This window comes from Chrysemys picta, chromosome 4 (assembly GCF_011386835.1).
Source record: "Chrysemys picta bellii isolate R12L10 chromosome 4, ASM1138683v2, whole genome shotgun sequence".
Classification (NCBI taxonomy): Eukaryota; Metazoa; Chordata; order Testudines; family Emydidae; genus Chrysemys; species Chrysemys picta.
In genome coordinates, this window is record NC_088794.1 from 99,525,059 (window position 1) to 99,543,620 (window position 18,562).

An 18,562-nucleotide genomic window follows, 5' to 3' on the forward strand; every position below is an offset into this window, starting at 1 on the left:
AGAATTTTATGTCGATTAATTTAATGCATGTGAATCTACACAGGATGCATCATGAGCCTTTTGGAAGATCTTTGCTCTGTTCTCCATCCCAGATGATTTTTAACTTCAAACAACATTATTGAATTGGGACCTCTCGCCACATCCCTCTATGAATCTTCATGCATAAGAAACAAGGATTTTTTTTCTCTGCAGTTTGCAGTGATACTTTCTACCCCTAATTGTGTTTCTTGAATCTACCAGTAAACATATAAACCCTGTTTATCTGAATTTTGTTTTCTGTCCTCTAGCTCCAATATTTTTTATCTAAAACTTTGATTATACAAAGAATTTGGATGTCTCCTGAGACAGTTGGACAGCCAGGGTATGAGTACACAGTAATCAAACACCCATGGCTCCCTGCCACAGAGCCTAGAGCCTAGAAGCCCTGAGAACCCAGAGCTGCCTGGCTCTGCAGCAGACCCAGGGCCGGCTCCAGGCACCAGCCTGGCAAGCAGGTACTTGGGGCGGCCACTCCGGAGAGGGGCGGCAGGTCCAGCTATTCGGCGGCAATTCGGTGGACGGTCCCTCACTCCCGCTCGGAATGAAGGACCTTCCGCCGAATTGCCGCCGCAGATCGCGATCGCTGCTTTTTTTTTTTTTTTTTTGGCTGCTTGTGGCGGCCAAAACCCTGGAGTCGGCCCTGAGCAGACCACCAGGCAGGTTGCCAGAGAACTGGCAAGAAACCCGCCTGGCTTCCATTGGAAGAGTCTGACACTGACACATTCCCATGGAACATTTTGATATAGTTGAATCAGAATTTTCCGACAGAAAACTGTTCCGTCAGAAAGTTTCCAACAAGCCCTACTCGGGATCTTTACATTGTGTCATCAGACAGATGGCATCTCATGGACCACAGTGATCTTTAGACAACATGCTGGAAACTGGTTCAGCGCTGACTCAGAAGAATAGCACCTACTGAATCACTAATGCTATTTCCTGCAGCACCTAGCTTTTCCTGGATGTCCTCTATAAACGGAGGGCCAGACTTGAAAAAGTGTTCAGCACCCAGAAACTTCCATTGTTACACTTATCACCAGATTGGCTCAAAAGCTCAGCACCCAATATGCTGTTCTTTTGAAAATCTGTCCTCTTACCTTGGTGCCTAAATAGAAGCTGAGCACTCTCGCTAATTTGGCTCTGATTGTATGTGCAGAACTCTTTTCAAAATCTGGACCCTACTGTCAAGTGATGGATATTGCAACCACATGCAATAGCTTTGGGGACCATAATGTATTCGATGTATGAATGGTTTATGTAACACTATAGGTCAGGGACTATATGCAGCTCCAGGGGGAAGCTCCAGGAACCAAAAACAGTGGGGGTGATTAAGATGAATCACTTAGGTTGTAAACACCTCCAGAGAGGTACCTCCCACTGCAGAGGCTGCATATATTGCTTCTAACTGGGTTTTCCAGAGACCAACAGACAAAGAAAGGGCTTTTGATGTAAAACAGCTGGGTTTAAACTGACTCAGGCCTTCTTTCTGATCCAGCAAATAGACAGGATCATCTGTTCATGGGAGAGGGGAGGCAACCCTTGTGGAAGGGTTGAAAAGACTTTGGCCAATTTGGGCCCCATAAGACTGATTGGTGAGTCCTGTTATGTTTACTGTGCTTAAATCTGTTTTTATTATGTTTTCTCTATAATGTTTTTACCTGAAGATTGAATGTGTTTGCTTAGGAAAAGTGGTGTATTAACTGCTGGTAAAAACACTGTTACTGCCTGCGGAGAGAAAACAAAGTGCAGGGGCTGTCTGTTAGGCAGTCTGTTATGCTGGGGATATCACAGAGGATGGCAAGGGGCTGTGAAGCCTTAAAATCCTGGTCAGGATGGGGAGAGATGTGGTTCTCCATCCAAGAGAGGTGCTGTCGGCGAGCGGGAAACCTTAAGTGGGTGCCCTTGATGGACAATGGAGGGGAAATACAGGTGTCATTAATCCTGAAACTGTGACACTGAACCTCGCTGTCGAAGCCTACATTGGCTGGCTTATGAAAGCTGACTGGATCCCAGGCTTAGGCAGGATGGCACTATGATGGACTGAGTTACCTTCGATAACACAGTCCCATCACCCAAACATGAGCTGTTTATAGTGCAGCAGCAAAGGGTTGTGATTAATGAGCACTGGTGGCCATGCAGGTGGTTCTTCAAAGAAAATCTCTTACATAGTTTTTCAAGCCCCTCAAGGCTCTAGCAGCATGGTGAGGAGAGAAGAGGGAGTGAGAAGTGGAGTGAGGGACAGAACAGCACCAATCAAGGATGTTCTGGGCAGGGCCGGCTTTAGGCCAATTCAACCAATTCCCCTGAATCGGGCCCCGCGCCCACGCCCCGGTACGGTGTACCGGTGAGGCCTGGCTTCCCCAGGGGGCAATTTAAAGGGCCTGGGGCTCCCAGGCCCTTTAAATTGCCACCAGAGCCCCACTGCTGGAGCCCTGGGGTAGGGCTGCAGGGCTCCGGGGGCTATTTAAGAAGTCCGGGGCTCCCGTTGCCTCTACCACCCCGGGCCTTTAAATAGCCGCTGGAGCCCCGCCACTTCCCCAGGGCTCCCACAGCTATTTAAAGGGCCGGGGCAGTAGAAGGAGGGGAGCCCCGGGCCCTTTAAATAGCCCCCAGAGCCCTGGGATAGTGGGGGCACAGGGGCTATTTAAAGGGCCGGGGCTCCAGCTGCCCCTGCTGCACCACCTGCCCTGCCCGCAGCTAGCCCCGCACCCCCTGACCAGTCTCCAGCCAACCCCCATACCTGAAGCCAGCCAGTCCTGCACTCCTCTGTCTCCAGCCCTGCCAACCCCTGCCACACCCACCTGTGACCCTGCCTGAAGCCAGTCAGCCCGCTCCACACACCCCTATCTCCAGCCAGCCCTGCACCCCTTGCCCTGCCTGCAGCCAGACCCTACCTCCAGTCAGCCCCTGCCCTGCCTCCAGCCAGCCCCATGTCCACTGGTGCCCTGCAGTTCCCAGGGCAGTAACCCTGCACACCTGCTTCAATGAGGGGGTCAGGGAGCAGCTGGGACCCACACATGTGCACACCACATCTGCAAGGAGTGGCAGTGGCAGGGACCCACACTTGTGAAACGGAGCTAATTAATAACTGATCAACAGCATATATGATGCAATGTACATAATATATAATTTTATTATTTATATAGTTAGGGAAAGTAAATAATACATGGAAGAAATGAAAGGCTTTTTTTTACAGGTTGTGGTTTTTTTTTTTTGGTTAGTCATCCCTGCCAGGGCCCCGCCGAAAATGTTCAAATTGGGCCCCGCACTTCCCAAAGCCGGCCCTGGGGGAACATCTACCAGCTAGAGAGCAACAGTCCCTAAAGAAGTACTGGAAAGTACAATGCCTTATGCTTTCACGATATGTATTTACTGCTATTAGCATTAAGACTAATGTTTGCCCTTTCAGTTGAAACTCTGAATCACAACTTGAGGCCACTCTTTAGTCCTTCATCCAATTGCATTTTTAAACAAACAATGACCTACTGTATGGCACCATTCTTATCTGCAGACACATCTCTGAGTATCCTGGTCCTGAAAGTCTGAGTCATAATTTTTTACTGACTCTTATAAATCTTTTCACCAAATCTGAACTATAATTTCTATATTTTGACAGACATTAACAAAATGAGGTTTTAGTTGATAATTAAAAAGGATTTGGAAAGGGCCACCAAGTCTAATTTTTATATCAGGCACTCTCTGAGAAGGTACTTTGCCCATACAAAGGAATGCAATTTCATGCCATTGCTTTTAACTTGTGCTAAAGAATGCTCCTTTATTCGCAGAAATGTGGTTTGGGAAGGAGAGGGGGCTGGTGTGACCAGGTTCAACATTTGAGGTTCTCCCTGAAAGTCCAGAGGTGTGATATTGTAAAATAATGCACTGTTATGCTGACATAGACAGAGCAGTTAAATGATTGGTTCATTTGTTCCTCATGAAAAGTGTCATATTGATGGCCTAGGAGATGTATAATTATTCACTAAACAGGGAAGGCACTGCCAGTGAATGCTCTCCCATCCCACCAATGTGCTGCTTCAAGTCACCACCTCTAGAACAGAATAGGTAATTCAGTTTCTATGCTCATTCAGCCCTTGGACTTTCTGAACGGACTGTATATGAGGATGCTAATTAGTACTAACTGGGATGGTGAATTTTGATGTGACCTGACCACTAGGAACTGAACTCAACAACTCATTTCACATAGCTCACAGAACATTTGGAAGGTAACTTCTTTTAGCCACTACAAAACTAGTCAGACTTGAATTAATGACCTTTGTATTCGATTAAAGATTGCTTGAGCCAGCTCACTCACCTGCCAGTGCCTTTTTAGGCTGGAAATGAATATGTTGAGATAGTCATTACTCTGAGATCACATAATATCCATTATCCACACCCTGCTAAACTACAGCTTCAGGGCCTTCAATACATCCTAATTCATTTAGATTTTAAATCCCTCAAGGCAAGAACCTTGGATCAGATTGTTCCCTATGTAAGAGACAGGAAATGCAGTGAGTTTGGACTCACAGATTTTCTGCCTGATTGGGTGAAAGGGTTTGTCACCTCTCAGAATGAAAAAGAACTTCAGGCCCTTTTATTTAAGCCAGGTAAAACAGGGGCGGGCAAACCTTTTGGCCTGAGGGCCACATCATGTTTCTGAAATTGTATGGAGGGCCGGTTAGGGGAGGCTGTGCCCGGTCCCCGCCCTCTATCCAACCCCCCCTGCTTCTCGCCCCCCTGATGGCCCCCCCGGGACCCATGCCCCATCCACCCCTCCCTATCCCCTGACTGTCCCCGGGGCCCTCTACCCGACTGCCCTGACTGCCCTCCGCCGTCCCAACCCCTCCTCTCCTTCCTGACTGCCCCCCCCCGGAACCCCCGCCCCATCCAACCACCCCTTCTCTCTGACCACCCCCGGAACCCCTGCCCTTGACTGCCCCCTCGGCCTCCACCTCCAACCCCTCCTCTCATTCTTGACTGCCCCCCAGGGACCCCTGCCCCCATTCAACCCCCTGTTCCCCGCAATCTGACCACCCCGACCCCTATCCACACCTCCACCCCCTGACCACCACCCCGAACTCCCCTGCCCTCTATCCAACCCCCTTGCTCCCTTACCGCACTGCCTGGAGCACCAGTGGCTGGCATCACTACAGCCACGCCACCCAGAGCACTGGGTCAGGCCGGCTCTGCAGCTGTGCTGCCGGGCAAGAGCTCGCAGCCCCGCTGTCCAGAGCATTGTGCTGGCGGCGCAGTGAGCGGAGGCTGCTGGGGAGAGGGAACAGCGGGGGAGGGGCCGGGTGCTAGCCTCCTGGGACAGGAGCTCAGGGGCCAGGCAGGAGGGTCCCGCAGGCCGTAGTTTGCCCACCTCTGAGGTAAGAGGACAATGAAAACGGATCAGTCCCTCTTTTTTTACTCTGTCCCATAAAACAAGGACAAGGAGGTCGCACAGTGAAATTAAGGGCAGAAATTATTTATTTTAAATGAGAGAAATAATTCTAAATCAGCATGCTCACACAGTTCCTCAATCCCTCCAGCCTTCACAACAGCATAGGATGGATCCTCCAGTGACCTTCCCCTTCAGGGGTTTACTGCATGTCTGGAAAGGCAGGAGGCACCACTGGTCAACCTTAAGTGTGTTAGTGAAGTTTTGGAACATTTAGTTTCTTGCCGGAATTCCTGCATGATTTACTCCTGAGGGCATTCTGCACCAAAAGAATTAAAAATTCTATGCATAATATTTTAAAATTCTGCAAATGTTATTTGTCAAATAAATGTGAAGGCTCGAGCATGGCATTGGGGAGCACAGGCCACTGGTTGCACAGAGGTGGGAGATGTCTGTGCAGCTCTCCACCTACCCCCGGACACTGACTCAGTGGTGAAGCTCCACCCAACCCTGACACAGCGTAAGGACCGGACCTGTCCCAGAGACACCCCAGGGCCCTGCCCATCTGTGCCAGGTGCAGCAGGTAGGCTCAGCAAGGCAGGATCCAAGTGTGGAGCAGCTTAGTATGGGGGTAACCTGGTGTGGGTTGAGAGGGTTCTGTGAGGGGCTATCTGGGTACAGGTGGCTCAGTCTGGGTGAGGGGAATCTGGGTGTGGAGAGTTCTGGATGCATAGGGGCTTGTTAGGGGGTTCTGAGTGCAATGGTAACGGGACTCTACAGGGGGGTCCAGGTGGAGGTGGTTGGGGATCAGCTGGGGAGGGCCTGGGGGTGAGGGGGATAGAGCTTGGCGGGGGGGGTCTGCATGTGGTGGGCTCAGTGTGGGGTCCAGATACTGAGGGTGTGGGGTGGGGATCCAGGTGCAATTGGTTGGGGCTTGGTGGGGTGGGGATCTGGATGCGGGTGACTTGTTGGGGTGGTCCAGGTGCAGGGAGACTCATCGGGGGTGGGGAGGCTTCTGAGTGCGAGGGAGGGCGGGGGGGGCTCAGCAGAAGGGTCTGGGTATGAGGGGTCTGGATGCACGGGGGTTGGGCGGATGGAGGAGCAGCTCCCCATAGAGGGATCCTTCTCCCTGCAGCTGAGGAGCGATGGGTGCAGTAAGTGGCGGGTGGGTCTGACCTGGCCCTTGATGCCGTGCAGGGGAAGAGGGAGTCCCGCCCTCCCTAGCCCAGACTAGCAGCTGAGCCTGACACAGGGTCAGAGCCACCAGCCGGGTTTTCCCCAGTTCCACCTCCTGCCCTACAGTGATTTACCTCTCTCACAGCTGCCCTGGGCACCCAAAACATACTGCTGAGGAAGGTCGCATGACCACTCTTGTGGCTTCCCTCTGCTTCCCCATCAGAAAGTCATTTTTCTGCGGGGAAGCAAAGAAATCTGTGGGGGATATAAATTCTGTGCATGTGCAGTGATGCAGAATTCCCCCAGGAGTAATGATTGAAGAGGATGATTATGTGGAGAATGGCTGCCCACTACAGCCCTGCCTCCTCCAGATCAATGATCAAAGGGATAGAATGCATACAATATGACCAAAGGCTGAAGGAACTGGGTATGTTTCATTTGGAAAAAGAGATTAAGGGGCAGGGGCGGCTCTATGTATTTTGCCGCCCCAAGCACAGCAGTGAGGCAGGCTTCGGCGGCATGCCTGCGGGAGGTCCGCTGGTAACGTGGATTCAGCGGCATGCCTGCGGGAGGTCTGCCGGTCCTGCACCTTTGGCGTACCCCCCGCCAAATTGCCGCTGAATCCAAGTTACCAGCAGACCTCCCGCAGGCATGCCACCGAAGCCAGCCTGACTGCTGCCCTCACAGCAACCAGCAGGCCGCCCCAGGCACGCGCTTGGTGCGCTGGTGCCTAGAGCCGCCCCTGTTAAGGAGGGATATCATCGTTACCCGAAATTGGGCCAACTAGTAAGCTTAGGGAGGACTAATGACCCACCAGAGTTTGGCAGAAAGCAGCACGTTTATTATATTGATAGCTAAGCTCAAAAGAGAGTGTGGGTGTCACATTCACACTCGCATCCTCATGCTCCCAGGAAAGGCATGGCACTGGAGATGTCAGGATCCTTCAAGGTAAGTGTCCCACAGCACAGCGATGGACGGTGTGATGAAGGTAAGTCTTCCCAAGGCATGATGGAATGCAACGCAGCGAACCACTGGCCAGGCAGTCCGGGCGAAAGGCCTTCACGGGAGGTAAAAGCTTGTGAGTGCACTCCTGAGCACATGGCCCCTTCCCCTTTTAAGGACCTGCTCCTCCTGGCCTGCGACTAGAGATGACTTGGCCGCGTCTGGTTGGTCATACTCCACCTTGGGCAGTGTCCATGCATTGGGTGTTTGAGTGCTGCCTAATTAGAGTCCCAGACACCTTGTCTACCTGGGAGCTCTTCTGATCTTCCAGCCGTTCAACCAGCCCATTCATCCCACACGTATTCCAGGAGGGAGGGGGAGGGGAAAAGCCACTTCACAGGTATTCAGAGAGGGAGAGGAGACAAAAGGGTGGGGTATAACAGACCTTTTGAACATACAGGTTATACATAGCATACAGATCACTGCTGCTCCTACAACACTCCGCCCATTGATCTGTTATCATTACAGGAGCTGTTATTGTTGTAGGACACAGGTGATCTGTTGCAAACAAACCAAACAGTCATAACCAGATGAATATAACTAAAACCATTACAATTGACTAACACCAGATATAACATAACACAAATGCAAACAATCACAATAATAATAATTGGGAATACAGTAAAACCATCACCATTACAATAATTGGGTACATTGACAAACAAAATGAGGCCCATGTTTGATGCTGCAATAGCCATCAAACAATAAAAATCAACCGTAGCCCTTAAGTACACACAACAAATAAGATTTGTAGGAGTACCAGTATCAATAACAAAACTTAACAACAAAATGATTATTAGAGAACCTAACCAAAAATAATCCTGATGTATTGGGGACCAAAGTCTTTTGGACAGAGGTGGATGTGATTGATAATTTGGTTGCAGATGAGGGAAGTAGAGAGAGGAAAAGGCATTTACCCTGTCTAGTGTAGTATCCCCTCTCTCTCCGGACCCAATGCTAGCACAGGACATCCACCAGAGACAGACACAGAACATGCAACACAGAGCACTGAACACAGACTTTGTCGCGACACTATAACCATGGTATTTTTATAACTCTTCAGCTGGTACCAGCTCTCCTGATGTTCTGGTTTGGAGGCTGAAAGATAGATGCTTAGAAACAAATTAGCACAGTGCTCCCACCGCGGCAGAGTCTGCTCGTTTGAGTTGTCCATGGTGTCTGGGGTCCGGCCACCGGGAATCTGGATCCGGGGGATCCTGATCATACCAGATATCCCTGTCCCAATCGTTATATGGTCCTGCACCCCCCTGGGCTTTCACCCCAATGGCGATGACCAGGACTGAATAAGGCCCCCGGACCCTGTTCTCCTGGGCGGACCCCTTCAGGACCAGATCCTTCAGCCAGGTACCTGCCTGGCTCAGAGCGGCATTCTCTACTTCCACCCACTCCCGCTTTTCCTCTGCTGCCACCACCTGTACTGCGGCTACACAGGGAAGACGCCTGGGCGCTAGCAGTCAGAGCCTGCACATTCCACATATCCCGTTCCTTCTCCAACGCATGAATTGTACTCCCAGGTGGAACCGCCCCGGGATCCAGGGGTTCGCCCCTTTCTTTTGGAGCCATTCTAACAACACCCCAGGCAGAGGCGCCGCTCCCCAAGGGGGAGGTGTCTTCTCGCTCAGGCTGCTTTGCCTTTTTCTTCCCCTTGCCCCATAGTGGCATACTTAACAGCAGTGTCCTTTTCTCCCTGCAGTGGGTTGCTAGCCTGCCACCTTTTCACACAGGCTCGAGCTGGACCCACCTAAGAGACTACCGGGGGTGGGGGGGCATCAGGGGATTTACACCTAATTCTCTCCCTTGCCCTACACCGGCACTCAACAGTGGCGTCTTTCTCTCCCTGCAGTGGGTTGCTAGCCTACCACTTTTTCACGCAGGCTCGAGATAGACCCACCGAAGAGACCACCGGGGAGAGAGCGGGGGTGGCACCAGGTGACCCCTACTCTTGGGTCAAATTCTCCACTAAGCTGCCTGCATTCTCCACCATTAATGTTACCCGAAATTGGCCCAGCTAGTAAGCTTAGGGAGGACTAATGACCTACCAGAGTTTGGCAGAAAGCAGCACGTTTATTATATTGATAGCTAAGCTCAAAAGGTGGGGGGGGGGGGTGTCACATTCACACTCGCATCCTCACGCTCCTAGGACAGGCATGGCACTGGAGATGTCAGGATCCTTCAAGGTAAGTGTCCCACAGCACAGTGATGGACAGTGTGATGAAGGTAAGTCTTCCCAAGGCACAATGGAATGCAACGCAGCGAACCACTGGCCAGGCGGTCCGGGCGAAAGGGAGGTACAAGCTTGTGAGGGCACTCCTGAGCACATGGCCCCTTCCCCTTTTAAGGACCTGCTCCTCCTGGCCTGCGACTAGAGATGACTTGGCTGCGTCTGGTTGGTCACACTCTACCTCAGGCAGCGTCCATGCAGTGTCCATGCATTGGGTGTGTGATCGCTGCCTAATTAGAGTCCCAGACACCTTGTCTACCTGGGAGCTCTTCTGATCTTCCAGCTGTTCAACCAGCCCATTCATCCCACAAGCATTTCAGGAGGGAGGGGGAGGGGGAAAGCCACTTCACAGGTATTCAGAAAGGGAGAGGAGACAAAGTGGGGGGGAAGCATAACAGACCTTTTGAGCATACAGGTTATACATAGCATACAGATCACTGCTGCTCCTACAACGATAGCTGTCTTCAGATACTTGAAAGGCTGACATAAAAAAGATGGATGTAGTTCTTTGTCCACAGAGGGCAGGACAAGAAATAGTAGGTTCAAACTACAGCATAGCAGATTTAGATTGAATCTCAGGAAAAACTTCCTAACTGTAAAAACAGTAGGACAATGGACCAGACTGCCTAGGGAGGTTGTGGAAGCTTCTTCACTGGAGATTTTCAAGAGGAGGCTGGACAGCCATCTGCCTTAGATGGTTTAGACACAACAAATCCTGCATCTTAGCAGGGGGTTAGACTAGATGACTCTTGTGGGCCCTTCTAATCCTATGATTCTAATGCAGAGGTGGGCAAACTATAGCCCACGGGACCTTCCTGCCGGGCCCATGAGCTCCCGGCTGGGGACGCTAGCCACTGACCCCTCTCCTGCTGTTCTTCCTCCCCCGGAGCCTCAGCTCACTGCGCCACTGGCGCAATGCTCTGGGCAGCGGGGCTGCAGAGCCACGGCCTGACCCGGTGCTCTGTGCTGCATGGTGGTATGGCTGGCTCCAGCCAGGTGGCACGACTGCCTGTCCTGGTGCTCAGGGCGGCATGGCTTTAGCGCCGCCAGCCACCGGTGCTCCAGGCAGTGCAGTAAGGGGGCAGGGAGCGCAGGGGGGGAGGGCGGTTGGATAGAGAGCAGTGGAGTTTGGGGTGGTGATCAGGGGACGGGGGTGTGGATAGGGGTTGGGACGGTCAGAGGTCAGGGAACAGGCGGGTTGAATGGGAGCAGGGGAATCGGGGGGGGGGGGGACAGTCAGGAAGGAGAGAGGAGGTTGGATGGAGTGGCGGGGGACAGTCAGGGGCTGGCATTCCGGGGGCGGTCAGGGGACAGGGAGAAGGGGTGGTTGGATGGGGCAGGGGTCCTGGGAGGGCAGTCAGGAATGAGAAGAGCGGTTGGATGGGATGGTAGAGGGCAGTCAGGGGCCAGGGAGTGGGGGGGGGGGGGGGGCGGGTGGATGGGGCAGGAGCCCCAGGGGGACTGTCAGGGGGCAAGAAGCATGGGGGGTCGGATAGGGGGCGGGGGCCTGGCCATGTCTGGCTGTTTGGGGAACCGGCCCTCCACACAATTTCGGAAACCCGATGTGGCCCTCAGGCCAAAAAGTTTGCCTGCTCCTGTTCTAATGGAACATGGTCTCCACATGGGGTTTCCTTGGATCTGGCATTTCTTCTACCATTTCCCTCTCCCCCACTCTGCTTTTTGCTTACCTTGACTTGCAGACGGGCAACTCTTTTGTTTTTTCCTTGCCTGTAAGCTCCAGGCACATCTACTATGTTATATAAATAACTGAAGAATTCTTAGTATATAGAAAGATCTCTTAACAGATAGATCTGAAAACAGAAACACAATCTGACAGAAGTGGCCAGGCATCTTTATCCCCATTCTACAGGTGAGGAAGCTGAGGTGCAGGGAGGATAGGGTATGCTATCAACTGATAGGGGGAATAGAGGGTCTGAATGGGTTTATAATACAGGGAAAGGATTTCTGTGTGTGTAGAATCAGCAAAAATTAACAGAATTTAGTTGGCAGTGAATAATTCTTTGAAGTTTTTGGGGATTTTGTTAAAATCCTGAACATTTTCGGAACCAGTTGCTGGCTCCCATAGTGACCAAAATTCTGCAAAAAAAAAAAAAAAAAAAAGAAAAAGAAACGAAAGAAAGAAAGAAAGAAAGAAAGAAAGAAAAGCCATTTAAAAAAAACCCCCAAACGAACCATACCAAAAACCGTGTTCCACTGAAAATGGAAAATGACTTTCTCCGGTTAGCATGAAACTCCGCGGGGCTTTGAAGCCCTCTCGGCCCGCCAGGGTAAGCAAGTGCGTTGCAGACAGAGCCCTGCCCTGGAACATGCTGCTGCTGCTGCCATAAGCCCGCGCGAGCAGGAGTCTGCTGCGGTTCCATACCTGTTAAGCGCGGCGGCTTCGGAGAAGAGCAGCAGAGCACTTCCTTCGGCCGATAAGATCTTCGCCCTCATTCGTCACAGCTGGCGGCGGCTGCCGCTGCACCGCTCGCAACTGCTTCTCTAGCGAAGCTGCTCAGGGGGTGGAAACAGAGCGAGTGGGGAGGAGGGAGCGATGCAATGCCCAGGGCTGCTCCCCAGAAACCCCGCTGCTCCTGGTGATCCCGTTCGCCATGTGATCCCGGCAGAGCTGAGGCTGGCTCCGAAATGGGAACCTTAGGGAAGAGGAAGGAGAACCCGTAAGCTTGCCGTGACTTTGCTTCGTGATCCCTCTCCAGGCGGGAGGTCCCTGGCGGCGCGAGGGGGTGCAGAGACGGCAGATGCAGGCGGGAGGGAATGCAGGGCAAATGGATGGGCCGGGGCTGTTCCCGGGACCCCTCTCCCTCCCACACGCGCGCTGTCCTCGCACTGAACGGCAGAGTTAGCGGCCCCTGTGCCTTGGGCGCCCAGACCCACTCCTGGTTCTGGAGAGCCCGCGCTGCGCTCGGGCCTGGGTGGCTTGGCCAGAGCTGCCTTGCTGCCGCGCTTGCAGGGAGGATGGGATGAAGTGACCTGCAAGGGAAAGCAGTGCCCTGAAGATTGAAATCCAGGCTGCTGCATTAGCGTGTCTAAAGCCCATCGCTTTCCTACCCAATTACTCCGGGGGAAAGAGGGGAGGGAAATGTGGTGGTAAAAAGATCCTATTTCCCCATCTTGATTGTAACTTTCCCAGCTGGAACTGGGCTTTTGTCTTGCTTTGAAAAGCGGGGTGGACTGAGAATACCTGAAAGTTTTAATAAATGGGGTGTCCTAGCAGGAATGCTGCTGGAGTGATCTTGCCTCCCCTGTGGTTGCTGTTGCAGGAATGTCAGAGCCTGTGGCATTTCTTATTCTATCTAAAAAATCTAGTCACCTGTCCCTTTGGGGTAACGTGCTTTAGTCTATAGTGCAGTGTGTGAGAAGTCATCACTTTGGTGCTAGTCCTCTCACATGGGAACACCGCCTAGTGCTGGGTGCTAGCCCACAAGCTGACATTCATTACTTTGTGATTTCTTTTTCCCTTCAAAAGTTTGCAATGGAAATCCAGGGTGGAAAAAAAAAGAAGTCTGTTCACTTCCACTCCCCTTACACGCTGACTAACTGCTGTAAGTGGAGATATTTTTAATTGATTAATTCAGCTAATGTCATTGATTAGTTACCCTCTGTACCCTGCTTTGAAAGCAGAAAGTGCCATGCTGTAAGCTCTGTGGGGTGGGGACTGTCGTTATTTTGTGCACTGTTCAGTTCTGAGTGCGGTCTTAGCACCAGCCAAAATAATACACCTGCTGCATGTAATTTTTGTTTCACTGCCTCTATAATACTGTAGCAGCCTGGCTTGAACGGGAGTTGGAAGGGAATCGACAAAGGGCACCTTGTAAGCTGATGGGTCCCTTCCAGTTACCTAGACCCATAAAATGAGACCAGGAGGTCACACAATAAAGCTAAGGGAAGGCACATTTAGACAAAATAGGAGACAAGCTGATACAGGCTGTGTGAAGAATTCTAACTTCAACAGGAATGGATGGGGGTGTTTAGCATCTGCTCTATCAGCAGCACCATCATACACTAGCTTTGTATTTCTGGTGATTTGGCTTCAAGCGTGGTCATACATGACATGTGAAATGAATGTCATGAACTACACAGCACTCTAATGGCAGAGAAATTGCAGATAAGGATTGAGAGTCGTTGCTGGAGCTATGGCATAGGGGCACTATTCTCTTCGTTAGGCATGCATAACTCCCCTTGGAGTACAGACCTGGAGTCAGGAATGCCTGAATTCTACTTTCAGCTCTAACACTAAAATCACTCCCCCTGTAGCTTGTCTTCCTTATCAGTAATATACAGAGAGTGGGTTTACACCAGAAACAATTTAACTCTAAAAACCTACCTTACAGGGCCTTTGCTAGATTTCATTAATTAATATCTTAAGTGCTTTGGTTATGAAAAACTGTATTGAATAAGTATTTTATATTTGCACCTGAACCTACGGGGGTTAAAATATGAGTTTCACTGCAGGGTTCGAACTGTGCATGAAGGAGATCTGCACTGCTGCTTACTGTACCAAGTTTTGTTCCAGGCAATGCCATCTGTGTGTTACTTCCACCATCAGTAAAATTCACCCCACATATGATTTTTAACATTCTCTCTTAGAAGATGTTTCAGTGGGGTGCAATTTACATTCCTTGAAACAGCTAACCATTTTATTGAACAGAGCGGTGATCACTGACCGGGAAATATCAGGCCATATTTTCAAAGGCATTTCAAAATGGTGCCTGCAGCTTTGCAAATGCAAATTTGAGCACACATTTTATCTATGATTTTTTGTGCCTTCTCAATCTCTTATGTTTACATGAAAATTGTAATTTGTATGTACAAATAAAGTAAACTCAAATGTTATTTGTAAACACAGAAGCTTTTTGTACTTACAAAGCCTTCTGGTGTGAAAAATACACATCTAAAAATAGGCATTTACAGAATTATGGGTGCAGTTTTAGTGGCCACCTTGGAAAAGTCTGACCAATAAGGTTGTTAATACAGTCATTAGTAACTTAGCAAGAAAAATTCAGTATAAGTGGACATTTACAGGAGCAGTTAAGAGGAGAAACAAAACATGTAACTATAAAATATTCCACTGTAAAATCATGCTGATATTTCAGGCATGAGCTCTTATCATTATTTCTTAAGGTTTTTTTTTGTTTTTTTAATGTCTTCCAGAATTGTTCAGGGTTTGACTACGGGCTTAAATCCATTCACTTTCATCATAGTGCCCAAATGTAAATATCCATAGGCTGACTGGTCATTACTGGGACATTTTCCCAGTGTTATAATGTACATTGTTTGATTTTAGATGAAATGCCTGTTGCTTTGCTTGGGAATTATGTTTACATTAAGATTGAAATATATAGATTTAAAAAATGAAGAGCTCTATAACCATGCTCTAAAGAGCCATATTTTCGGGGCTAAATAAATTTGATAAGGAGAGGTTTCTTTGGTGCATTTGCCAAGTGGGAGGGTTATGTTTTTCACCAACCCAACTCCGGGGAGCTAATTGCCTTTTAAATCTCTCCTCCTTTTCCAACCCGCAGTGGAGGCTTGTGTGAAATTTGCCACTGCCTTGCTCTCATTGTACTCACTTGACTGTTGTCCTTTCCTTTAGGAAACCTGCACAAAGATGCAGCACTGCCCCTAAAACAGCACTTGAACTGAAGCAGATCAGTCGTTGTGCCTCCCATTCAAATCCTACCCAGATTACTGAGTTCAGAATAATGATGCCTTTGGGACACTTAGCCAAAGGCGCCAGCCTGGAGAACCTCATTGAAACCTGCCTTCAGTCTTTTGGTGAGTGTCCTGATTTGAAACAATCGTGTGTAAATGTTTTCAGACCTTTGTACAGTAGCAGTTTAGGTAACCTGTGAAACGTTAAGATATAGTCAAGCATTTATATATATAAAATAGGAATCTATAAATTTGTGTAATATATGATGAGAGTTTAGAATGATAACATTCTTTTCTGGGAAGGCACTCCTAATCAGTACAGTAAAGTTACCAGGCATTTGAAGTGAAGTGATTTTCATTTTATTTTTTGTTACTCCATGCACAGAACGGAAAAATTCTTTGCACATGGATGGATGTTTAACAAGTAAACGTTGGAAAATGGAGAGTGCAATATTCTCAAACTGTGTAAATGTGTTTATATTGTCTAGTGAGAAATTAGAAGAGTTGTTTTGTGGACTAGGTGCAGTAAAGTAGGAATGCTTGTTACTTAATCAGAAGAGATACTTACAAAAATCAGCTCTTAAGGAGAAAAGATTCAAGTGAAAAGCCCAATCATATACTTTTTGGCTTATAAATTATTCATGATTTTTTACTTTCACCAGCAAAATATCTACATTGAAGAGCACCATTTGAGATGTTTAACTTATGCAAAAAACAAAAAAGATGCTTTCTATTTTCATTAGCAAACACTATTTTTGATATTTTATGGAATCAAATGGAGGGCTTCAAAGCCTTTATAAAGAATAAAGATAGAAATCTAAGTATTTTCAAATCATTTATTTTTTAAATGATGTATTTCTTTGACTATAGAGTACCATTTTCTTTTTTTACTGCCAATATGATAGTCTTCCATGCTATGTGCTGGATATTTCAGTCCCTAGCAGCAGCTTGTGGCATCCCAAATAAATTTGTGTTTATTTGTAGAGTTCACCTTTTTATAGCTGTAAACCAACATGAAAACTGCAGATTTTTCAAATGGAGATTAAGCTGAGTATGACACCGATTTTTCTAAATGTCCAACAAACTACTTGTTGTCAATTGCAAAAAATAGGCAGAGCAGTGGAAGTTGTATTTGTACATACAGTACACATAGGGTGAGTTGCAGTTCGATGAGCTTCTTTTCAGTGAAGGATTTATATAAATTAAATAAGACTTAGTATTGATATGGTGCTTTACCTCTTCAAAGCACTCTACAAACCATGACTAATCCTTGCAACACCCCAGTGAGGAAAGCATGGATTGTTACTTACTGATGATAAAGAATTTGCAAGGGAAGACATACACATCTGCAGAAGAAGAGAACCAACAATCCTTTTCTCCTCCATCCAGTTTTATTGAATTTTACTACGTAAGAAAATCCATTAAACCACTAAAAAGCCCTCACTCTTACACAAATGTTAGTAGTTTGGGGTTTTTTTGCATCTCTCTTCAGACAAAATGAGCCAAACTAAGTGCTAAAGTAAGCCTATATACACGTATTGTATTTGTTTTAGTTCATTAACCAATCTTCTCAATTTGTACCTGTATTTTTATAGAAGAAAAAGGATTATGCATTTTATATTAAAAGCTAGCAGAATGGTTGCAGTGACTTATTTCAAATAATGTAGGTGAAATCCTGACCCCACTGACATCAATGTGGTGTTTGCCATGGACTTCAATGAGGCCAGGATTTCATCCAATATTCTTATTTGTTTTAGTCAATATACATATTTTGTGTCAATTATATTGTAATCCTTCTAAATGAATAATAATGCATATGTAACCATAACATTTATGGAAGAGCTTGTTTGAGAGAACTGTGTTGTACTGTAGATATCCACATATTCTTATATAAGCCAAAGGCATTTCACAGTCTCTTCCATTCAGTGAGCTTATACAAATAGTCTTCCTATATAGCTTGTGTTTTGTTCTCCTTGAAACTGTGCAAATTCTTAAAATATCTTGGGACTTCACAGTAGAGTATTTAAATAAAGCATGAAATGAGGCTGGTACAACTACATAAAGACATTGCTTACAGCGGGTTCTTTCGGGGGTTAACTACAAACATTTTGCAAACAACCTTCCCTGGAGTCCGTTTCAGGAGAGGGGATGGGGAGACAAAATTTTGCTCTGTGATCGGGTAAAAAAAGTGTTAGATGCTGAATCAGTACAAATCAATCAACAGACTGAGTGAGTCCACTTTATGCCTGAAATTGCAGTGCATGCTACCCAGTTACCATGGACAGTCACAATTCTATTTCAGACTGAATTTTTCTTCCTTCTGCATCTCAGAAAATCACTCTAGAAAACACTCTGATTTGCAAGGTTTTATAGATAATCACCCCTGATAAATCCAGTGCTGGAAACTGTGCAGTGTTTTACTTTAATGTTAGATATACATTTTATTAAATTAGTATTTGAAGCACAGTAGGGAAACTAATGCTTAGGGTTACTTGCTGAAAAAGAGTTCTCTGCTATGAAAATTCAGTATATAATAGCCCCAAAAGAAGGCACACAACATACTTTAAAATGCGCATTGTACATTATGCTATTCCATTAATATTTGCAATAGCACCTAGAGGTCCCAGTCAGGGATCACATCCCCATTGTGGTGGGTACTGCACACAGACAAAAACTGTTTGAAAACTGATGTATGTCTAATGCGCGATAAAGGCTGGCAGCACTAGTGGAGTGTAGGTGGGAGCTGACAGCTCTATTCCATATCAGAGATGATAATTAGCATGGGGCCAAGTCAAGGAGTCTTAAAAATGAAGACAAGTAGTTTGCACTTGTTTTGTGTCATGCAGTGGAAAAGGGGAAACCAGTGAAGGGATGCAATGATCGAGGAAGATGTGTGTTTTTGTGTGTGTGTGTGTGTGTGTGTGTGTGTGTGTTTTTTTGTGTGTGTGTGTGTGTGTGTGTGTGTTTTTGTGTGTTTGTTTGTTTGTTTTTGCAGCAGTGTGGTGAATGGATGTAAGAAGGGGTGGGGGCAAGATGACCTTTGTCAAGAACAG

At 47.9% G+C, this 18,562-nt stretch overlaps 1 protein-coding gene and 1 long non-coding RNA gene across 15 annotated transcripts in view; one reads left to right on the forward strand and one right to left on the reverse strand.

Moving 5' to 3' along the window:
• Window positions 1–7,411: 7,411 nt before the first annotated feature.
• Window positions 7,412–11,961, reverse strand: LOC135983147 (uncharacterized). Its single transcript, XR_010600657.1, has 2 exons — window positions 9,478–11,961; window positions 7,412–9,327 (listed from the first exon to the last, which is right to left on the reverse strand). It is a non-coding gene; the product is annotated as an uncharacterized LOC135983147 (long non-coding RNA).
• Window positions 11,962–12,277: 316 nt separating this feature from the next.
• Window positions 12,278–18,562, forward strand: part of RASGRP1 (RAS guanyl releasing protein 1) — an 81,442-nt gene continuing 75,157 nt past the window's right edge. For 7 of the 14 annotated variants that reach the window (XR_002889791.3, XR_002889790.3, XM_024111163.3 and 4 more), the window contains exons 1-2: window positions 12,337–12,514; window positions 15,451–15,632. Coding sequence is in view for 9 of the 14 variants with exons in the window: in XM_024111163.3 (XP_023966931.1) it covers window positions 12,483–12,514; window positions 15,451–15,632 (214 nt within the window). In the remaining 5 variants the exon portion in view is untranslated. Of the gene's footprint in view, window positions 12,515–13,323; window positions 13,400–15,450; window positions 15,633–18,562 lie in introns of all 14 variants that reach the window. The other 7 variants (XM_042857432.2, XM_042857436.2, XM_024111164.3 and 4 more) reach the window with 6 other exon arrangements.